Source organism: Rhinatrema bivittatum, chromosome 2 (assembly GCF_901001135.1).
Source record: "Rhinatrema bivittatum chromosome 2, aRhiBiv1.1, whole genome shotgun sequence".
Taxonomy (NCBI): Eukaryota; Metazoa; Chordata; class Amphibia; order Gymnophiona; family Rhinatrematidae; genus Rhinatrema; species Rhinatrema bivittatum.
In genome coordinates this window covers 462,933,359-462,952,069 of record NC_042616.1, presented here as the reverse complement: position 1 = coordinate 462,952,069, position 18,711 = coordinate 462,933,359, and the positions used below count along the sequence as shown (strand labels likewise).

General features: G+C 42.8%; 1 protein-coding gene and 1 pseudogene across 1 annotated transcript in view; one reads left to right on the top strand and one right to left on the bottom strand.

Moving 5' to 3' along the window:
* The window catches only part of CDH20 (cadherin 20), a 400,608-nt gene that overhangs the window by 80,883 nt on the left and 301,014 nt on the right, over window positions 1–18,711 (bottom strand). The window contains exons 6-7 of the mRNA XM_029590479.1: window positions 17,189–17,356; window positions 10,162–10,349 (exon numbers count right to left, since the gene is read on the bottom strand). Of these exons, the coding sequence (XP_029446339.1) occupies window positions 10,162–10,349; window positions 17,189–17,356 (356 nt within the window). The remainder of the gene's footprint in view (window positions 1–10,161; window positions 10,350–17,188; window positions 17,357–18,711) is intronic.
* On the top strand, window positions 5,856–5,933 carry LOC115086366 (annotated as a pseudogene).

Below are 18,711 nucleotides of genomic sequence, written 5' to 3'. Positions count from 1 at the left end.
GAAGAAGGAGCAATAACCCCCTCATTTAGTACATAAATAAGATTAGTGAAATGAGGCTTATATTGATAATGAAATACAGAAACCAGATCACCATTGTGCTTACTACCAAAGAGCACAGGAATCTGAAAACTAGAATTCACACTGAACACATTTTTCAGAAGCTGCGGAATATGAGACATTTCAAATAAATAAATAAATAAATAAAACTATCAGACGTAACAGACAGAAACAGATTGGTAAATAAAATCAAGCTAGTAAAAGCTTAATTTTACTAGCAAGCCCTTCAATCAACAAAAGAAAATACAAACCATAAGTGACCATTCATGAACCAAACAATGTAAAAAAGCAAATATCAGATCTTCTGTTTAAAAACAGAGATTTAACCTACACAGGTCTTTCTCAGGTTTCGTGAATGGGCTCGGTATGGGGCGGCACAAGCATCTTGTGCTCATGCTTCTTTAAAGGTGAATTGTAAAAGCCTGGCATGTGCATTAATTAGGGGATGCATGAACAAGTCAGGCTCATGCGCGTCGAGTGGATTTTAAAAGCCGCTCGGATATGCACGTATTTCCCACAATGCGCACATCTCCAAAGTTTTCAAAAAAGGACGGGACATGGCATGAACCAGAGATGTGCATGTAAATACTTATGCATCTGGGTACGCACCCATATGTCCTGCCACATAAGTTTACTTCTGCTTTGGAAAAGGTGTAAGTTATAAAATAAAGAAAAATAGGCAGATTTGCAGGGTTTTAAGGGTCACACATTCACAAGGCAAGCGGGTAAGGGGTACGGTAAGGGAGCAAGGACTGACACCTCTCTACCACCCCACTTACTTGCTAAGGCTTCTCCTCATCAGTACAATATGTTGCGAGCACAGAGGCACAGTCGCTTCTGACAGGAGATGTGAGCCCATGGATCACTACGCCACTCAGGGAGAAGCCCTGAGAGCGCAGCGAGAGGTGAGCCGATGTAAGCATGGGCAGACAAGGAACAGAACAAGGCTGGAGTGAAGACAAGAAGACTGAAGGTATGACCCTCTACCGGACCTGCACGCCCCAAGAAGACCAGCAACGCAATGTTGGTCAATGAACAGTCCTCCGACTGTTCCAAGCCCTTTCGGACCTGCCGCTCGGTAATGGCAATAGGCAGCAGGCCGGACAGAGGATGAAGGCAGACGGAGGCCTTGGAACATGGAAGACTCTTGTACGAAGACATAGGCGAAGACTCTTGGATGAAAACATAGGAGAAGACTCTTGAATAAAGGCATAGGCGAAGACTCTTGAACGAAGTCATAGGCGAAGACTATTGGATAAAGGTTCAGGAGCAAGGTACTGCAGACAAGGATTCAGGAGCAAAGTACAGCAGATGAGGGTTCAAGAGCAAGGTACAGCAGTCAAGGGTTCAGGAGCAAGGTACTGCAGATGAAGGTTCAGAAGCAAGGTACAGCAGGCAAAAGTATACAGGAGCAAGATCAAGTACTGGATTGAGACTGCGACGCAGCGCACCCTACACAGCCCACCCGCAGGGCTGGTCGCGGACCATGCTGGGCTCCAAGCAAGCTCTAGACGAAGTGTGGAGTAGATGACTGGAACATGGCGAAGATCCCGAAGAGGCCTGCACCGGGGTGCGCCCTACACAGCCGCCTGAAGCTGGTCATGGATCACACTGATGTGGAGCAGGTTCAAACAGAGTCTTAGACATGGACGGCCACAAATGCAAGGGACTCTGAAGACCGAGACAAGATTCACGCTCAAGATGCAACTTACAGGATTCTCAGACAACTCGGGGTTAACGACTCAGGAAACAAGCAGAAGTCTTCCGGAGGCTTGCACTGCAGAGGTGAAGGTGGCCTTGTGCCATGAGGCACCCTACACAGCCTGCCTGTGGGCTGGTCACGGACCATGACAATGGCATACTGGGAAGATGGACATCAAGGATTCAAGTAAATGGAGGCAGAGGCAAAGATGAAGATGTCAGGGAGGAACATTGGACATTACTGTGGAGACATCTGGAGATACGAACGAAGGACATCAGGAACATGGAGACATCTGGAGGTACGGACGAAGGACATCAGGAACACGAAGACATCTGGAGTCACGAAAGAAGGACATCAGGAACACGAAGACATCTGGAGGCATGGACGAAGGACATCAAGAACATGAAGACGAAGCCGTCAAAGCAGGAGAAGACCATGGAGGACCTGGACCGAAGATAAGGACACAGATGACTGTGAGACTTGATCTGCCTGCCTTCAGTCAGGGAACTTTTATAGGGCTGAAGCAGGAAACATCATCAGGTGGGGCCCGGGGCATATCCAGCCGCTGGCTCTTTAAATAACTTGAAGAGGCATGCGCCAATGCCTAGGAAGAGGCCCTGAAGAGAAGCAGGACCCTGGACAGAGGCACTCTTCCTGCACGCCAACACAGAAGGAGCAGGCAGGCCCCGACGGTGGCACCAAGCCGTGAAAAGGATGTTGCATTGGCAGCGGCTTTCCTTGCCACTCGAAGGCAGACTAACACATGGCTTCCTGCTGCGAGCGACAGTCCTGAACACTGCGGTCCAGGCTCTGACGGCGTGGTGGCAGCGGCAGCCTCCAGGCCGCTTGGTTGATTGGCAGCAGCAGGGGATTCGGCGGCGGCCTTCAAGCCGCGCAAGGTGTCCCGGCAGCGGCACCAAGTCGCGAAGACAGTTGATGGTGTCGGAGGTGGTGAGTAGGTGGAGAGGCCTGCCTGTGGGATGAGCTCCGTGGGCAGGAATCATAACACAATATTGCTCAGATTTCTATTCCCTTGTCCTAGGAAGGGCTTCTTTTATGAGACAAACTCCTCTGATTGGTTCTCTCTGGTCAGCAGGATGGAGATATCATGAACAATGAATGCAATCCCACCTCCATGGGAATGCACACATTTACAGTTGCCCATGTACTCCCACAAAAGCCCCTGGTAGGAACAGCAATCCTTACTGTCATTCCTAAGACATTAATGCCCTTGAACCTCCCTTCTCTGGAATGTTTCTCCTTTTACAATTTACTGGCACACAGTCAGTCCTATACATTTTCTGGGTTTGTACACTAAAGCTGCACGTTTTTTTTTTTTTGTCATTATTGTAAAACACCTGCTAGTAGCAACCTATGGAAGAAATTGAAAATAAGAACATTTCCTGCTAAAATCTCTTTAACTGCCATTTTAAATGGTTTAGCATAATGATCCCTTTATCTTGAAATCATTATGCCGAGTACAAAAGAGTTAAAAATGGATTTCATGGACCAGACCAAAGGTACACTGACAGTGCTGTGCATACCATGTGGAACCTGGGCTCAATTCCTAGACCCTGTGTCTACCCTCATGCTGTCAGGGGCTGGGAATGAGGCAAAAGTAGCACTCAGCGAAATAGGATCCTGCCATCACACAATAGTGACACCCATCATGACTCAAAGTGCATACGTATTACACTCGGAAGAGACCTGTGGTCTATGGCCCCCTACCAAACACTGTGCGATAGCTAGCGAAGGTAGCAAACACCTGCGCTACCTATATCGGGGCGCAGTCGGCCCCGGAAGAGGAGGAGTGAAAAGGTAAGGAGCCTTTTCGCTGCCTATTTCGCGCCGAATAACTACACCTTTTATGGTGTAGTTATTTGGTGCAACGCCAGCAGTGATCGCACTGCAGCGGTGCGATCGCTGCAGGCTAGCGCAGGACTGCCCCCCCCCCCCCCGTTTGGCCCCCTGCCCCCGTTACCACCGGATTTTCTAAGTTCTGCGAACTTAGAAAATCCAGCCCACTGTCTCATAGGAGGAGATTAAGGGAAGAACAACTTTTTGTAGCTGCAAATGAAGGCTTATGGCACTAGCTGGAGAAACTTCTGATTGAGTTGAAAGCCCAAAGGTACAGGAGAAAGTTGCCAGGTCAAGAAGTGGCGTTCACATAACAACTAGAGGCATTCTGCAAAGGCATTTTATGTGTGAGCATTAACATCAGCACTGGGGTTTCACCTTGAGATTTCTGTTCATTTATTCACCTCTCAAAGTGCAATCAGTCAATACTGAGCAGAGCAGAAAAGACATTAAATAGCATTATACCAGGGCAAAAAGCAATCATGTTTTAAATAGATTAGACTGAATACAGATAACATTTTATTAAATTTTGTCAGATATTTCACTGTTATGATAACAATTTGATTTGTCATGAAATTCTATTTTTCTATATGTGTAAGCGTCTTGACAGTGAAATGATTATGGGCCTTGTTTAATAATGATTTTTTTTCCATATGCATGGCATGGGAAAAAGCCATTTTTCAATCAGAATTTATGTTACAGATGACAACAAGGAGAAGCTAAACTTTTGGGTTTCTTAAGCAGATGGTGTTTAAGTAGGTATTTCGCACCTACTGGCTCCATTCTAAATGGCTTTCCAAAGTCATGTGCTTCTTATGTCTTATCCATCTATTAGCAGCTTCTTGCTTGCCTTACTTCACTTTATGTGATGTATTTTGCCTTATTTTATTGCATTTCATATATTAATCATCTTTGTCTTATTAATCATAATGCATGTCTTACAGGGAACATTCTTATTTTTAATGAAATGGGTAAGCTCCCTCCGATTATAATCTTGTAAACCGAAGTGATGTATAACTATACGTACCTCGGTATAGAAGAATCTAGAAATAAATAAATAAATAAATAAATTTCTAAAAACCTGCCCAACAATTACCTTTTGGGTATAGACAGTAAAAGAAGCAATTTTCACTAAGCTGCCCAGCAGCAAGATAAGACGGTACCTTTGTACTTGTGTAAATTGAACACCTTTTCAAACAGAAGCTATCTGGGTAGTTTCTCTTTCAAAATTCATTCAATTTGCACAGGTACAAAAAGAACCAAATATCTTGCCCCTGCTATGTATGTAGCTGGGGTTACATAGAAAAGAAATGCATTCATATATTTGATAATTCAATAGATGCATGCAGTTTACTCCCCCAACCTAAATATGCTCTCAGGAAAGCTTACCTTTTAGTCTCTCAGCCTTAGGTAATTATCAAATCCTTTCATCTAACCAGCAAAATGCTTAGTTAACCATCTAGACCAGCATTTCTCAGCCGGTGTGTCGCCAAACACCGGCAGGTGTGTCACGTCTCCCGGTGTCCCACTGCCCCCCTTGTACAATTTGAAGCCTCCTTTCTTCCTACCTACACTGCCCAATGGGAAGCCTCCTTCATTCTGCCTGCCCCTGCGCAGGCCAATCAGAAGCCTCCTCCCTTCTACCTGCCAGTGGGAGTAGGAAGAAGGGAGGAAGCCTTTGATTGGCTAGTGTGGCAGGCATCGCATAACCCCAGGGTGGGGTGGGAGGAATGGCAGTGTCGAACCCCGACGAAGCAAGACCGCCAGGGAGCCCATTCCCATGGTGGTGAAGAGGAAAATCCAACCCCGATGAAGCAAGGCTGCCAGGGAGCCCATTCCATGGTGGCGAAGAGGAAAACCCAACCCCGACGAAGCAAGGCCGCCAGGGAGTCCATCCCCGTGGCAGCGAAGAGGAAAACCAGACCCCGACCAAGCAAGGTCGCCAGGGAGCCCATCCCCGTGACAGCAAAGAGGAAACTCTACCCTGACTAAGCAAGGCTGCCAGGGAGCCCATCCCCATGGCGGCGAAGAGGAAAACCCGACTCCGATGAAGCAAGGCCACCAAGGAGCCCATCCCCGTGGCAGTGAAGAGGAAAACCTGACCCCAATCAAGCAAGGTCACCAGGGAGCCCATCCTCGTGGCAGCAAAGAGGAAACCTAACCCTGATCAAGCAAGGCCGCCAAGGAGCCCATCCCCGTGGCAGCAAAGAGGAAACCCGACCCCGACCAAGCAAGGCTGCCAGGAACGATACAGAGAAGATTAGCATGGCCCCGGCGCAAGGATGACACACAGATTCGTGAAGCGTTCCATTTTTAGTATACAGGGAGCCCATCTCTGTGGTGGTGAAAAGGAAACCCAACCCCGACAGAGGCCATCATGGGAGCCCATCCCCGTTGTGGCGAAAAGGAAACCCGACCCCGACAGAGGCCACCATGTGAGCCCATCCTTGTGGCAGTGAAAAAAGAAGGCCCGCTGGAGTAAAGCCACGGTGGAACTGGAGCCCATCCCTGCAGTGAAGGAAGAAGACGTTTTTGGTGAGAGTTTGTGTGTGTGGTTGTGAATGAGTGCCTGGGTGAGAGCTTGTGTGTGTGTGTGGGAGTGAATGAGTGCCTGGGTGAAAGCTTGTGTGTCTGTGTGTGAATGAGTGCCTGGGTGAGAGCTTGTGTATCTGTGTGTGAATGGGTGCCTGGGTGAGAGATTGTGTGTGTGGATGTGAAATGAAAGCCTGGGTGAGAGCTGGTGTGAATGGGTGCTTGGGCGAGAGCGTGTGGGTGTGAGTGTGAATTGAAGCCTGGGTGAGAGCTGGTGTGAATGGGTGCTTGGGTGAGAGCTTGTGTGTGTGGATGTGAAATGAAAGCCTGGGTGAGAGCTGGTGTGAATGGGTGCTTGGGTGAGAGCGTGTGGGTGTGAGTGTGAATTGAAGCCTGGGTGAGAGCTGGTGTGAATGGATGCTTGGGTGAGAGCTTGTGTGTGTGGGTGTGAATGGAAGCCTTGGTGAGAGCTGGTGTGAATGGGTGCGAGAGCATTTGTGTGTGATTGAGAGCTTGTATATAAGAGACTATGAGTGTGATTGAGAGAGTGACTGGTCAGGAAGATGACTGGTGTGCGTATGTGAGAGAGAGATTGGACAGGAAGATGACTAGTGTACGTATGTGAGAGAGAGAGACTGGTCAGGAAGATGACTGGTGTGAAAGAGACCGAGACTGGTCGTGGGGTCTAATTGGGTATGTGTGTGTGTGTGAGTGACTGGATGTGGGCATTAAGGAAGAGGACTGTGATGACAGATCTTCAGCAGCCCTTGCTGCTTCTGGTGAGTGCTATTGGCCTGGAAGGGAAAGGAGTAGGAGAGTTGCTGGAGAGGGTAAGTAAAGTAAATATTTATTTTTCTTGATTGACTGCCATTTTAATTATTGGGTATTATGCAAGGTCTGTTGTTTTGAAATATTGTATTGATATTTGGACATGTTTTAATAATTTTTTTGAGTTTTTAATTGTTGGATATTATTCTGTTCAGCAACTGTTTTGTAACATTTTTAGTATAGATTTACAATTATTTCTGTGTGGGGCTCTATAGCAGCTTGGCTTATTCTGTTTTCCCAATAGGAAATGTATTAGTGTTTAGGGCATGGTTTAATAGTTGTATTTCTTAGATAGGGTTGTTACTGTTGAGTGTGTTCCATAGTACAGGTGTAACTTTGTGTGGGTTAGTTTGTGTGCATTATTGCAAATCCTGAGAGTCTGTTAGGTGCTATATTTCTCTTTCCATTTCTCCAGGTTCGCACTGCAATCAGAGTGGCTTTTTTGGTTTTCCATTCCAGTTTCTGTCTCCATATGTATAATTTGTGGTTTTTCTGTACTTGGTGAAGGTCAGTTCTGAGTGTGTGACTGAGGTGAGATATTTTACTAGCATGTAGGCATTTGTATCAATCTTGTGTTTTCTCAATAGAACATGCATTAGTGGTAAATTACTGTCTTATCATAAGGAAGGCTGTTGTGCCTGGTAGTAAAGGGAGTTTGTTTTGCTTTTACTGAGATGTCATCAGAACCAGAATATCTTTTTTGTATGGCAAGTTGTACAGGGTAATGCCCTAGATCTGCTCTGCATTCATTGCTGGGGGTTGAGGGGATTCCTGTGGATGCAAAGTTCATGTTTACATTTAGCTCCATGATGGTCACATGTTCAGTGTGTCACACATGTGAGAAACATCTGTCAGGTGTGTCCCAGCCAAAAATAGGTTGAGAACCACTGATCTAGACTGTTTCAAAATTTGCCCTTCATATGTCATGCTGGTTGTACGCACACAAATATAAGTCTGGATATTTGTTGAACAGCTAGGACATAGCAAAATCTTAGGCCAGTGCACAAAATGAGATAAAAGGCAATCTTTCAGAAGCCTGAGAGACTTATTTAAATCTAACATGGATAGAAGTGCCATGAGCTTCATGTCAATGTCTGTACATGTAAGTCATTCCCTTTGAAGAGCACTACAGCAGCCTTGGAACCATACTAGGGGTGTGCATTCGGATTGACCGCATTAGTAAAACGCAACTCATATTTTTTTTTTACTTAAAAAATTGATTCGACATAAACGATCGGATTTCCCACATATCGAACATAGATATGTTCGATATGTGGGAAATCGCGATTGTTGAGCCAAAATAAAAATTTAAACCCCCTCGCCCTCCTTAATCCCCCCCCCAGACTTACCACAACTCCCTGGTGATCGAGCGAGGAGTGAGGACGCCATTTCTGCAATCCTTGGCGAGAAGCATGTGACGTCGGCGGCATGTTGAGTGACGCCGGCGTCACGTGATTCCCGGCTCGTTCGCGCCGGACGGCTCGTTCGGCCCAAAAAGAACTTTTGGCCAGCTTGAGGGGGTCAGGAGGCCCCCCCAAGCTGGCCAAAAGTTCTTTTTGGGCCGAACGAGCCGTCCGGCGCGAACGAGCCGGGAATCACGTGACGCCGCGTCACTCGACGTGCCACCGACGTCACATGCTTCTCGCCAAGGATTGCAGAAATGACGTCCTCACTCCTCGCTCGATCACCAGGGAGTTGTGGTAAGTCTGGGGGGGGGATTAAGGAGGGTGAGGGGGTTTAAATTTTTTTTTTGCACATATGTACATATACCCAACTCATTGGATTTTTTTTATGTCCATATTGGCCGCAAGTGGGACCCCCTTTCGGACATAAAAAATATGAACATAAAATTTTGCTCTGCACATCCCTAAACCATACACATTACAGAACGATATCAGTTGTGGGTGAGTGAAATAGCAGCCCCACCTTTCGTTATGAGAGCTCAGATTATCATCCATTAATTTCTAAAGCTTAATCCATGCTTACTTTTACTTGTCCCTTTTTACCTTACTAGGACATTTGGTGTTTTCTAGAACAAAGCTGAGCAGAGAGCCAAGTAGGTACTGTAGTCAGGCATATAAGCAGACTATTGACTCAAAAGTGTAGGAGGCGCTGTGAATACTTTATCTTTTCTCTAGCTAATACAATGAATGGATAGCTAAATCTTTCTTTCTTAGTGCAGGCAGGTAGAAAGGGAGTTCTAACATTTATAAAGTGTAATGAGGATATATGTCATGCAGGATAAAGGCAGAACACTCAATTCACTTGTGTGTGGTGCGCTATCGAAAGCACTGGCAATTTCACAGGTGCCATTTTTAAGACAGCTTCTTCCAGCCTAATTAGCATTTATGAATCTTCAAGCGGCAATTAAAATACTGCATATATTTTTATTGGTTTATAAATAATCTAAGATTTAACTTTATTACTGTTTATAGGACGCCAGAGTACAAAATGAGTACTTTGCAAATGCAAATATTGATCAAATCATTCAGATTGTAGGGCCATTAATTTACAAAGGTTCTGTAAAGGGATAAATGGCACTCAGATATTTCTTTGGGGAAATGACATATTTATGATGCTTTATAATTACATTGTACACTCTCTATAAGATCTTCAAGCTATTAGGCTGTATCATATAGTATATTTTTTCTGTCTGAACAGTGAATGTTAACAAAAAGATCAATATTCAGTACTGTGCTGAACAAAATTTATCTGGCTAAAGTTAGCTGGTTAATTGTCACAGATATTCAATAGAGCAATTCCAATTACATGCACCACTGAATATAGCCGTATAAAGTCATAGGTAGCCAGATAAATTTATCCAGTTAACTCTGATTATCAGATTATCTGAGTTAGCTAGATAAGGTCTGTCTAACTGCACTCCAGAATGCCCCAGAATATCTCCAATTTATCTGGCCAACTATATCCTGCCAAACATTAGCTGGATTAATCAGAGGTGGTTAGAGTAGTGGGATAATTAAAACATGCATTTTATATGCCTAAGTCCTGAACTTAGCCAGGGAAACCATTTGAATATTGACCCCATTTTTCTAATACAAGTTGATTGCATGTATGAAAAACTAAGTAACTATCTCCAACCTTTTGCATAGTGCTACATTATCCAATATTTAGAAGTACTTCAGAGAAAATGGAATGAGAAGTATAAGAGAAAAGACGACGCTTACCTTCCTAACTGTGATGATGCCAACTTGGTGTTTAGTATCAGTGACTACGTCAAAGACATCCAGTCCATCTCCATCCACAAAGCTGTATTTCATCTCAGCATTAATTCCTTCATCCAAGTCCTTGGCAAGAACTTGACCAACAGTAGAACTAACAGGAGCTGATTCCAATATGTTCATCTGGTAATGCTCTGACAGAAGAAGGTAGTGAGGATAAAAATATGATTTATAACAAGAACATTAAAGGAACTGAAAAAGAATGGTTTTATGCACTAAAATCCAAACATATGAAAGGCAAGAAAAGCACACCACAGGTTTTGTAAAAACTTAAAAATGTAAACCCATTTAGGGAGTGAGTTAATTTTGAGCAGTTGTAAAAAAAGTGTCAGCCTTGATGGGGAAACTGTTGTGTAGTATCATCTAAGCATCAATTCTTCCTATGGAACTTTAAAAGCTAAATTAGCAAGGTCAGCACAAAACTATTCTGTTTAAAAAGTAGATCACAGAAAATCAGACAAAATGCCTCCCAAAATGCTAACTTTTTTGCGCATGTATTTGGAAGACTTTTTGCCATTATAAAATTGTCATATTGTTTTCTGGTTGAAAAAACAGCGAGTTTGTGGAACCGATGTAGTTACACTCCATGAGGTATTTATCTATATTAATATTGATACATGATGCATTAAAAGATGTAGCCAGTAGGATCACTCATCATTATTCATGCAATTATCATGATGTCTTTGCAATCAATACCATTGGACTAACCACTAGTGCTTGGAAAACTGTGTAGTCAACCCTTAAAATCATTAGGAGGGAGGTTTAGTTGTTTCTCCATTGGAAAACCATTATGTACTCTTGCACAAGGTCTCAAAAGAAAACAGTCTGTGTCCCTTGGTTGGTGGATGTCATGAATACCTCAACAACTGAGTAACAGAGTGAGGTGGGGTTTAAGAGAAGGAGCACCTGATAGTCCAATTCTACCCTAGGATTCATCCTCAAGCAGAGATAGTCTGATCTTATTGGTTCATCTGAAAAGCAAAAACTACAATCTCTGAACTATATTTGATTTATAAACATAAACACACAAACAGTATTTCTGGATGAACCAGTAATAAACTGATCAAGTACACTGTCTCATAATCATATACAATATGGGGCAGATCGTCAAACCTGTACGTGGGCGTAGATTTGTTCACGCAACCTGGCATGAACAAATCTACACCCGATTTTATAAGGGGGTGCACAATTGTTCAACTTGCGCACGCCGAGCCGTGCAGGCTTCCTCCGTTCCCTCCGCCCCCCCCCCCCCCCACTTTCCCCTCCCTTCCCCTATCTAACCCGCCCCCCAGCCCTATCTAACCCCCCCTGCCGTTATCGTTGACGTTATGCCTGCCTCCGGGCAGGCGTAACTTGCGTGCGCTGGCCAGCTGCCAGTGCGCCATCCCCCGAAACAGCGGCTGTTCCGGAGGCCTTGGTCCCGCCCCTGGAATGCCCCTAGGCCGGCACCCTACCCATGTCCCCACCCCCAGAATGCCCCTTTTTCAGAGCCCCGGGACATACGCACGTCCCAGGGCTTGCACACGCCACCGAGCCTATGCAAAATAGGCTCGGCGCGCACAGGGGCAGATTTTCTCAGGTTACGCACATGGCCTTTGAAAATCTGCCCCTATATGTTCTGTATGTTTTAAAGCAAGTACAGGTAATTGTACTACATTTTCTCTAGCTATTTTCTAAATTAAATTTAGCATTAAGAGCTAAGTAGCAGTTTCAATGAGATAAATATCAGAATTGACAAACTGATTTTAAACTTAAGAACATAAGAACATGCCATACTGGGTCAGACCAAGGGTCCATCAAGCCCAGCATTCTGTTTCCAACAGTGGCCAATCCAGGCCATAAGAACCTGGCAAGTACCCAAAAACTAAGTCAATCCCATGCTACTGTTGCTAATAATAGCACTGGTTATTCTCTAAGTCAACTTAATTAATAGCAGGTAATGGACTTCTCCTCCAAGAACGTATCCAATCCTTTTTTAAAGGTTAATGCAGTTAGCTACACTAACTGCACTAACCACATCCTCTGGCAACAAATTCCAGAGTTTAATTGGGCATTGAGTGAAAAAGAACTTTCTCTGATTAGTTTTAAATGTGCCACACGCTAACTTCATGGAGTGCCCCCTAGTCTTTCTATTATCCAAAAGAGTAAATAACCGATTCACATTAACCCGTTCTTCACCTCTCATGATTTTAAACACCTCCATCATATCCCCCCTCAGCCGTATCTTTTCCAAGCTGAAAAGTCCTAACTTCTTTAGTCTTTCCTCATAGGGGAGCTTTTCCATTCCCTTTATCATTTTGGTCGCCCTTCTCTGTACCTTCTCCATCACAACTACATCTTTTTTGAGTTGCGGCGACCAGAATTGTACACAGTATTCAAAGTGCAGTCTCACCATGGAGCGATGCAGAGGCATTATGACATTTTCCATTTTATTCACCATTCCCTTTCTAATAATTCCTAACATTCTGTTTGCTTTTTTGACTGCCGCAGCACACTGAACCGACAATTTGAATGTGTTATCCACTATGAAACCTAACATTGTGTAACTATAGCATGGGTTATTTTTCCCTATATGCATCACCTTGCACTTATCCACATTAAATTTCATCTGCCATTTGAATGCCCAATTTTCAAGTCTCAGAAGGTCTTCCTGCAATTTGTCACAATCTGCTTGTGATTTAACTTGTAATTTAACTTGACTAAACTCTTCTATCTACATGTTTCTCTGGTATATATTCTACAAAGTATTTGCTTTTTGCTTTCATAATATAAACTTATTAGTAAAAAAACCCCAAAAAAACAAAAAACTATAGAACAACTAATATTCAAGGATATGTTCAAATGTTTTATAAATACAATACTGGTCTACATATTTCAGCAGTTAGGTGATCTTAGAATCTAGATTTCTCCCTGCAGCTTTACTTCTTTCATCATTAGTAAAAAAAAAAACAAAAAAACATAATACAATTAAAAAGTAGTTATAATATTTAAATGGCTTTATTTTTTGTATTTCACAGCTTCCTCCTACTCATGCAGACTTCCAGCTCAATTGGAAACTGCTCCAACAAGTGTTACAGTGTCATGAGCCTTTGTTTGAAGGTGCCTGGGGGTTTCTCAATTTTTTTTTATCCCTCTTCCCTTTCTCATTTAGAGTAGGCATTGCAGCAACCTCTGGCCTCTAACTGAGCAGCACAGCCTGTGGTTTTCTTCAGAACCTGGCACAGATATGCTGGTGAGTTAGTAGGTGTTACTCCTGAGCGGTGACTGGGGACCCCCACCCTCCTGGGAAAACACTGCTTATCTTATTTTGTCATGCCATGAACATCCAAGACCTGATTTACCCAGATCTTTTCCCATGGACACAGAGTGCGAGGAATGCCTTTAGTAAATTAGACTCTAAAAGGGTTGATTTTCAAAGCCATTTGCACACAGAAAACCTGGTTTTATGCACATAAATGGTGCTTTCACAATAGACTGCAGCTCTGAGTGGCTAAAAGTACTCAGTAACTTGTTTATACATGTATTTTTATGCAAACTTCATAGAAGTGCTCCAGGGGTAGATTTGAGGTTGCGTTGGAACTTTTCCGCATAGTTTTGAATCTTAAAAAACGTGTGAGTAAGTTAAGCTATATAAGTTAAACCCTCCAAAGTTGAGATAAGACTTTGCATGAGTTAATCCACGCACATGCTGGACCAATAACTCCAGCTTTTTCACAAAGACCCATCATGCACATACGTTTGCTTTCAAAATGTCAGCTAAAGTCTGCATGTAGATATCACATTCAGACAGAGGTGTCAGAACAGAGAGAGCTACAAGGGCTATGACTAACCAACTTTGGACAAGTCACCATACCAGGCAGTCAGCAGGGCCTCAAGGTTCCTGTGGCCACAAGAGGGGCCATACAATTCAACCCTGGCTGCAGAGTCAGATTCCTACTGCAGGACACAGGGGGGAGATGTTCCGCGATGGATTGCAAGAGGTTTTAGTTTTCAGTCTCAGTTTATTAAAAGGCATTTCAAAGCGACTTACACTATAACATTCATGATAAAATATAAAACAAGACAAAAACATAAGACAAATAAACCTGCAATGAATATGCAACATCTGAAGAAAGCCTGAAGAAAGGAACAAAGGGACATCAATCTAGATCATATGCCTGTTTGAATAGTAGGACCTTAGCACCTTTTTAAACTGATTGGTGCTGCATATAGCTCTCAGGACACCGAGTAGAGAGTTCTAAAGTATCGGATGAGCTAAGGAGAAGGTTTGATCCCTTGTTACATCCAGCCTTGCCAATTTTTGTTTTCCATTTAAATTTTCATTGACAAAACATCCATACAATACGAATCATAAATGCAAAAGTTAAACAATTGTCTTCGGAGTTCATCATACAATTGCAGTTACTCATATGATTCCTTACACTCCCAACCTTATTTTCAGAAACCATATACCCTCCTACATTTCCCTACCCTCATCCCCCACCCCACTAACACAGAATAGGATATTTAGGGGCTATTAACTCAGAAGTCAAGAGATCTTGACATCTAAATTCACCCCCATTAGCTAAACCAGTACAGCAGCACAATTTATGATGTGATACTCTTTCAAATCACATCAAAATATCGGGCCGATACAGTAAAGTCTGCGGGAGAGCGGGTGAATGCCCACTCTCCCGGCGCGCGCACCGGCCACTCGCCGGTGCGCAATGCAGTATTTAAATTAGGCCCGGCGGTAGATCCGGGCAAAAGGAGGCGCTAGGGACACTAGCGCATCCCTAGTGCCTCCTTTTTGACAGGAGCTGCGGCTGTCAGCGGGTTTGACAGCCGACGCTCAATTTTGCCGGCGTCTGTTCTCGAGCCTGCTGACAGCCACGGAAACCGGACGCCGGAAACCGGACGCCGGCAAAATTGAGCAACCGGTTTTCGGCCCGACAGCCGCAGGCCAAATTCAGTTTTTTTTTTTAACTTGTTTTACTCTTCGGGACCTCCGACTTAATATTGCTAGGATATTAAGTCGGAGGGTGCACAGAAAAGCAGTTTTTACTGCTTTTCTGTGCACTTTCCCGGTGCCGGAAGAAATTAACGCCTCCCCCGCAACCCCACAGGAAAGCCTCATCCACCCTGGAACCATCTTATGTAACTTAACTGGAGTTAAGTACCATCTAAAAAACCACTTTGTAGCTGTTCTCCATCAACCTAGCAGAAAGAGAACACTTTTTCGTACTTACCGTTCCCCAGGCTTGCCATTTTGACAGTGGGGATAGGGGAGTCTGTATTTAAGGTGGTTTGAGCATGTCAGAGAAGTTGTGGGCATGATGTGTGTGTATGTGAATGAGGAGATAGGAGCACAGAAGGAGTGAGTGAGTAAGAAGATGGGGGATCAGAAGGGGAGTGTGTGAGGGCATCAGGACAATGTGAGAGTAGTGAGGGATATGTGTGTGTGAGAGTGTGTGTAAGTGAAGAGATTGGCATTGGGAGCACAGGAGTGACTGGATCTACTCTCCCTTTCCTGTATCTCCCTTATTTCTCTTCTTCCCATCCCATCCAACCCTCTTCTCCCTCCTTCTGCTCCTCCTTCCCATCCATGAACCCTACATCTCCATCCTTCTGCCCTTCTTCCCTAAAATCACTTTTTCTTCTCCATTCTCCCTTTCACTTCTCCTCCCCTTCCCCAGATCCTTTCCCTAACTCCTATTCTTTATGCTCCTCCTCTCTTCCTAGCACCCATGACGAAAATCCCTTTCCCCCTCTAAAAGAAAAGAGCATATAAAATTTATAAATATTCTTTGTTGTACATGTTCATTGTATTATTTTATTTTTAGGTTATCTTGCCCCCCAATTCTGGTGTGAGACAGCAGATACTGTTGATTCGCTAGATTATACCTTCTGTTTGCTGAATTTTGGTTTGGTGACTGAGGTTTACACTCACATTTTTTGTGAAAAGTTCCTTGAGATATTTATGCACTAGGCTGAGAGGGCTTTTGTTTAAGAAGCCATTTGAAAGACGGAGTCTTCGGATACCAATGCAGAGGAACAGTTTCAGTGCTTATTTATAGGAATAAATCAAGACTTTTAATATTATTTTGGAAAAATGTTCTGTTACAGAGCAGGTCCAGATTACAGATTTTTCTGCAAAATTAACCATCAGCCATGGACTAATAACTCTGAAGTTTCTTTAGCCCCACACCAAGGGTTAAATCATACTGACACAGAAACAACAAAGCTTTATCACATTCAAACCCAGAAGAGAAAGGGAAATGTCAAGTTTTAGTTAAAAAGATACTGGAAAATGGCATATATTTACCATTTTTATCGCTAGAAAATAATTGGATGACTTTTCCAAGAAGTAATTTCTTACTGCAATATGTCACTTAGAAAAATAATCAGATTACAAGTTACACTGCACCAAATAATGATGAATCTTTGCAAGTTCTCGCTGTCTGCAATCACCCTGCAAATTTTCCAGGGGGTAATCTGCTATGTCAGTATTGTTTTCGGTGGCCTGCTTGCAGTTTACCATGGAAACCCCAGCTATTCTTCAGGGTGTAAGGGATTGACAAAAGTGGTAAAGAGCCAGCACCATAACCAGTTACTTTAACAACCTTCAGACAATATCCCCTTAGTATTCACCAGTCCTGTCTCTGACAACCAGTGAGATTCTTCGAATCCTTCTGAACTTAATTTTTGAAGGTTCACTAGTGGTGATTTTCTGTCAGGTCACCAATCCCTATCTCAGTTGAGAAACAGTGGAAAGCAGAGGCTATTGCTAGACCCAGCCCGGTACCTTATTTATTTATTTTTTTTTCATTTAGAAAATAACCACTGGATGTCTAAGCATCAAAACCCAATGTGGGATTGCTAATGGCAGGCAAATTAAGACTTCTTGAAAGTAAAATGTAACTACTGGAACAGTGTCCTTTCTTGTTTTCTGTAGTGACAGATTATAAATTCTCATTATGCTGCAGATACTTACTTTGAGGAAATCTAGGTGGGTTGTCATTAACATCACTCAGAGTGATGTTGACAGTGGTAGTCCCAGCTAATCCTCCCAGTAGTCCACTCATATCTTTAGCCTGGATAATCACTTCGTAATACTCTCTTGCTTCTCTGTCCATGTTTGTTAGTGCAGTTCTAATTATGCCTGTGGGATTAGAGTTTAAATAATGAATAGAAAGTCATTTTGTTTCTATGTTGCCAATGTATATAAACAACTACAACTGATGCTAGCATTTTATTAATGCTTCTGCTTTTTTTTTTTTTTTTAAAGGAAAGCTTACTTTCGACGACACATAGCATAATCTGAAAGGCTTATTTATAAAAATGTTTGCACCAGTTTAGGGCCAGTGATTCCCCCTATTTGAAATACTGGAATGCTTTCCTTGCTCATTAATCTGGTTCAATATTTGTACAGTGCAAAACTGGCATAAAACTTTAATAAATTATTTCCTATGTTTTTAAAAAGCCAGAATTACATATTTCATTTTATTTTCATATATATAAATTTGATTATATGCATATGAAACCCAATATCTAGATAAGTTATAATAAAGTAATCACAGTAAAGGTACAATAAAATTATATACATTAATTTCTAAAAACAAACAAAAAAAAAAAAAAACCCCAAACCTCAAGGTAACCAATCAAAACAATATCCTAGTGATCAGGATTTCTCTCCAAAGGGTCCTAATAACCCCCATGTCTTAGCTTTTCTCCAAAATTGGATGTAGTTCAACTCATCCCACAGATACTTAGGCATGAGTACCAAATGACAGGCCCGAAATAGCTAAAAGCTAACCATCTAGAACAAGACATGTGTACTACAGACAACACAGGAATGCTCAATTAACCTTTCCGAGATGACCTATGATTTCCACTGGGTAAACAATATGAAAGGCGAGATATTTTGATTTCCCCCTTCTCAGGCATTTGAAAATTAAACACAATATCTTGAATTTAAGTCTGGCTTCAATCAGAAACCAATGTAGACCACATTAAATGGGAGCTATATGGTCATATTTATTTTAAATCAGTAAGCAGTCTGGCAGCTGTATTTTGCAGAAATTGAAGATGATGTAACCCTACCATAGGTAACCCCAGATAAAGAGATTTGTAATAGTCAAGCTTATTAGTAATTAATGCCAGAACAAAATGTTCTAAATATGGTCTCAATTTACATATGAGACAAAATTGATAAAAAAAATAATCAAACTACTGCAGAAATCTACATTGTAATAGTAAGATATATGCCTAACAGAATTCCAAGGTCAATAATGAAAGGGGAAGGTTGCAGCATGGATTCTACATTTTTGGGAAAGTCATTTAAGAGAATTATTAGCACTAGAGTTCCATAGCTGGTAGTCTTATCAGGATTCAATTTTAATTTGTGCTGGTGGAAAATCATCATTAAACAACCATTTAGTTTAACAGCTGTCTGCTGAGCGCGATAAAAAAACCCCCAACTAATTGGATAATATCAGCAAACTTGAAACAATGCAA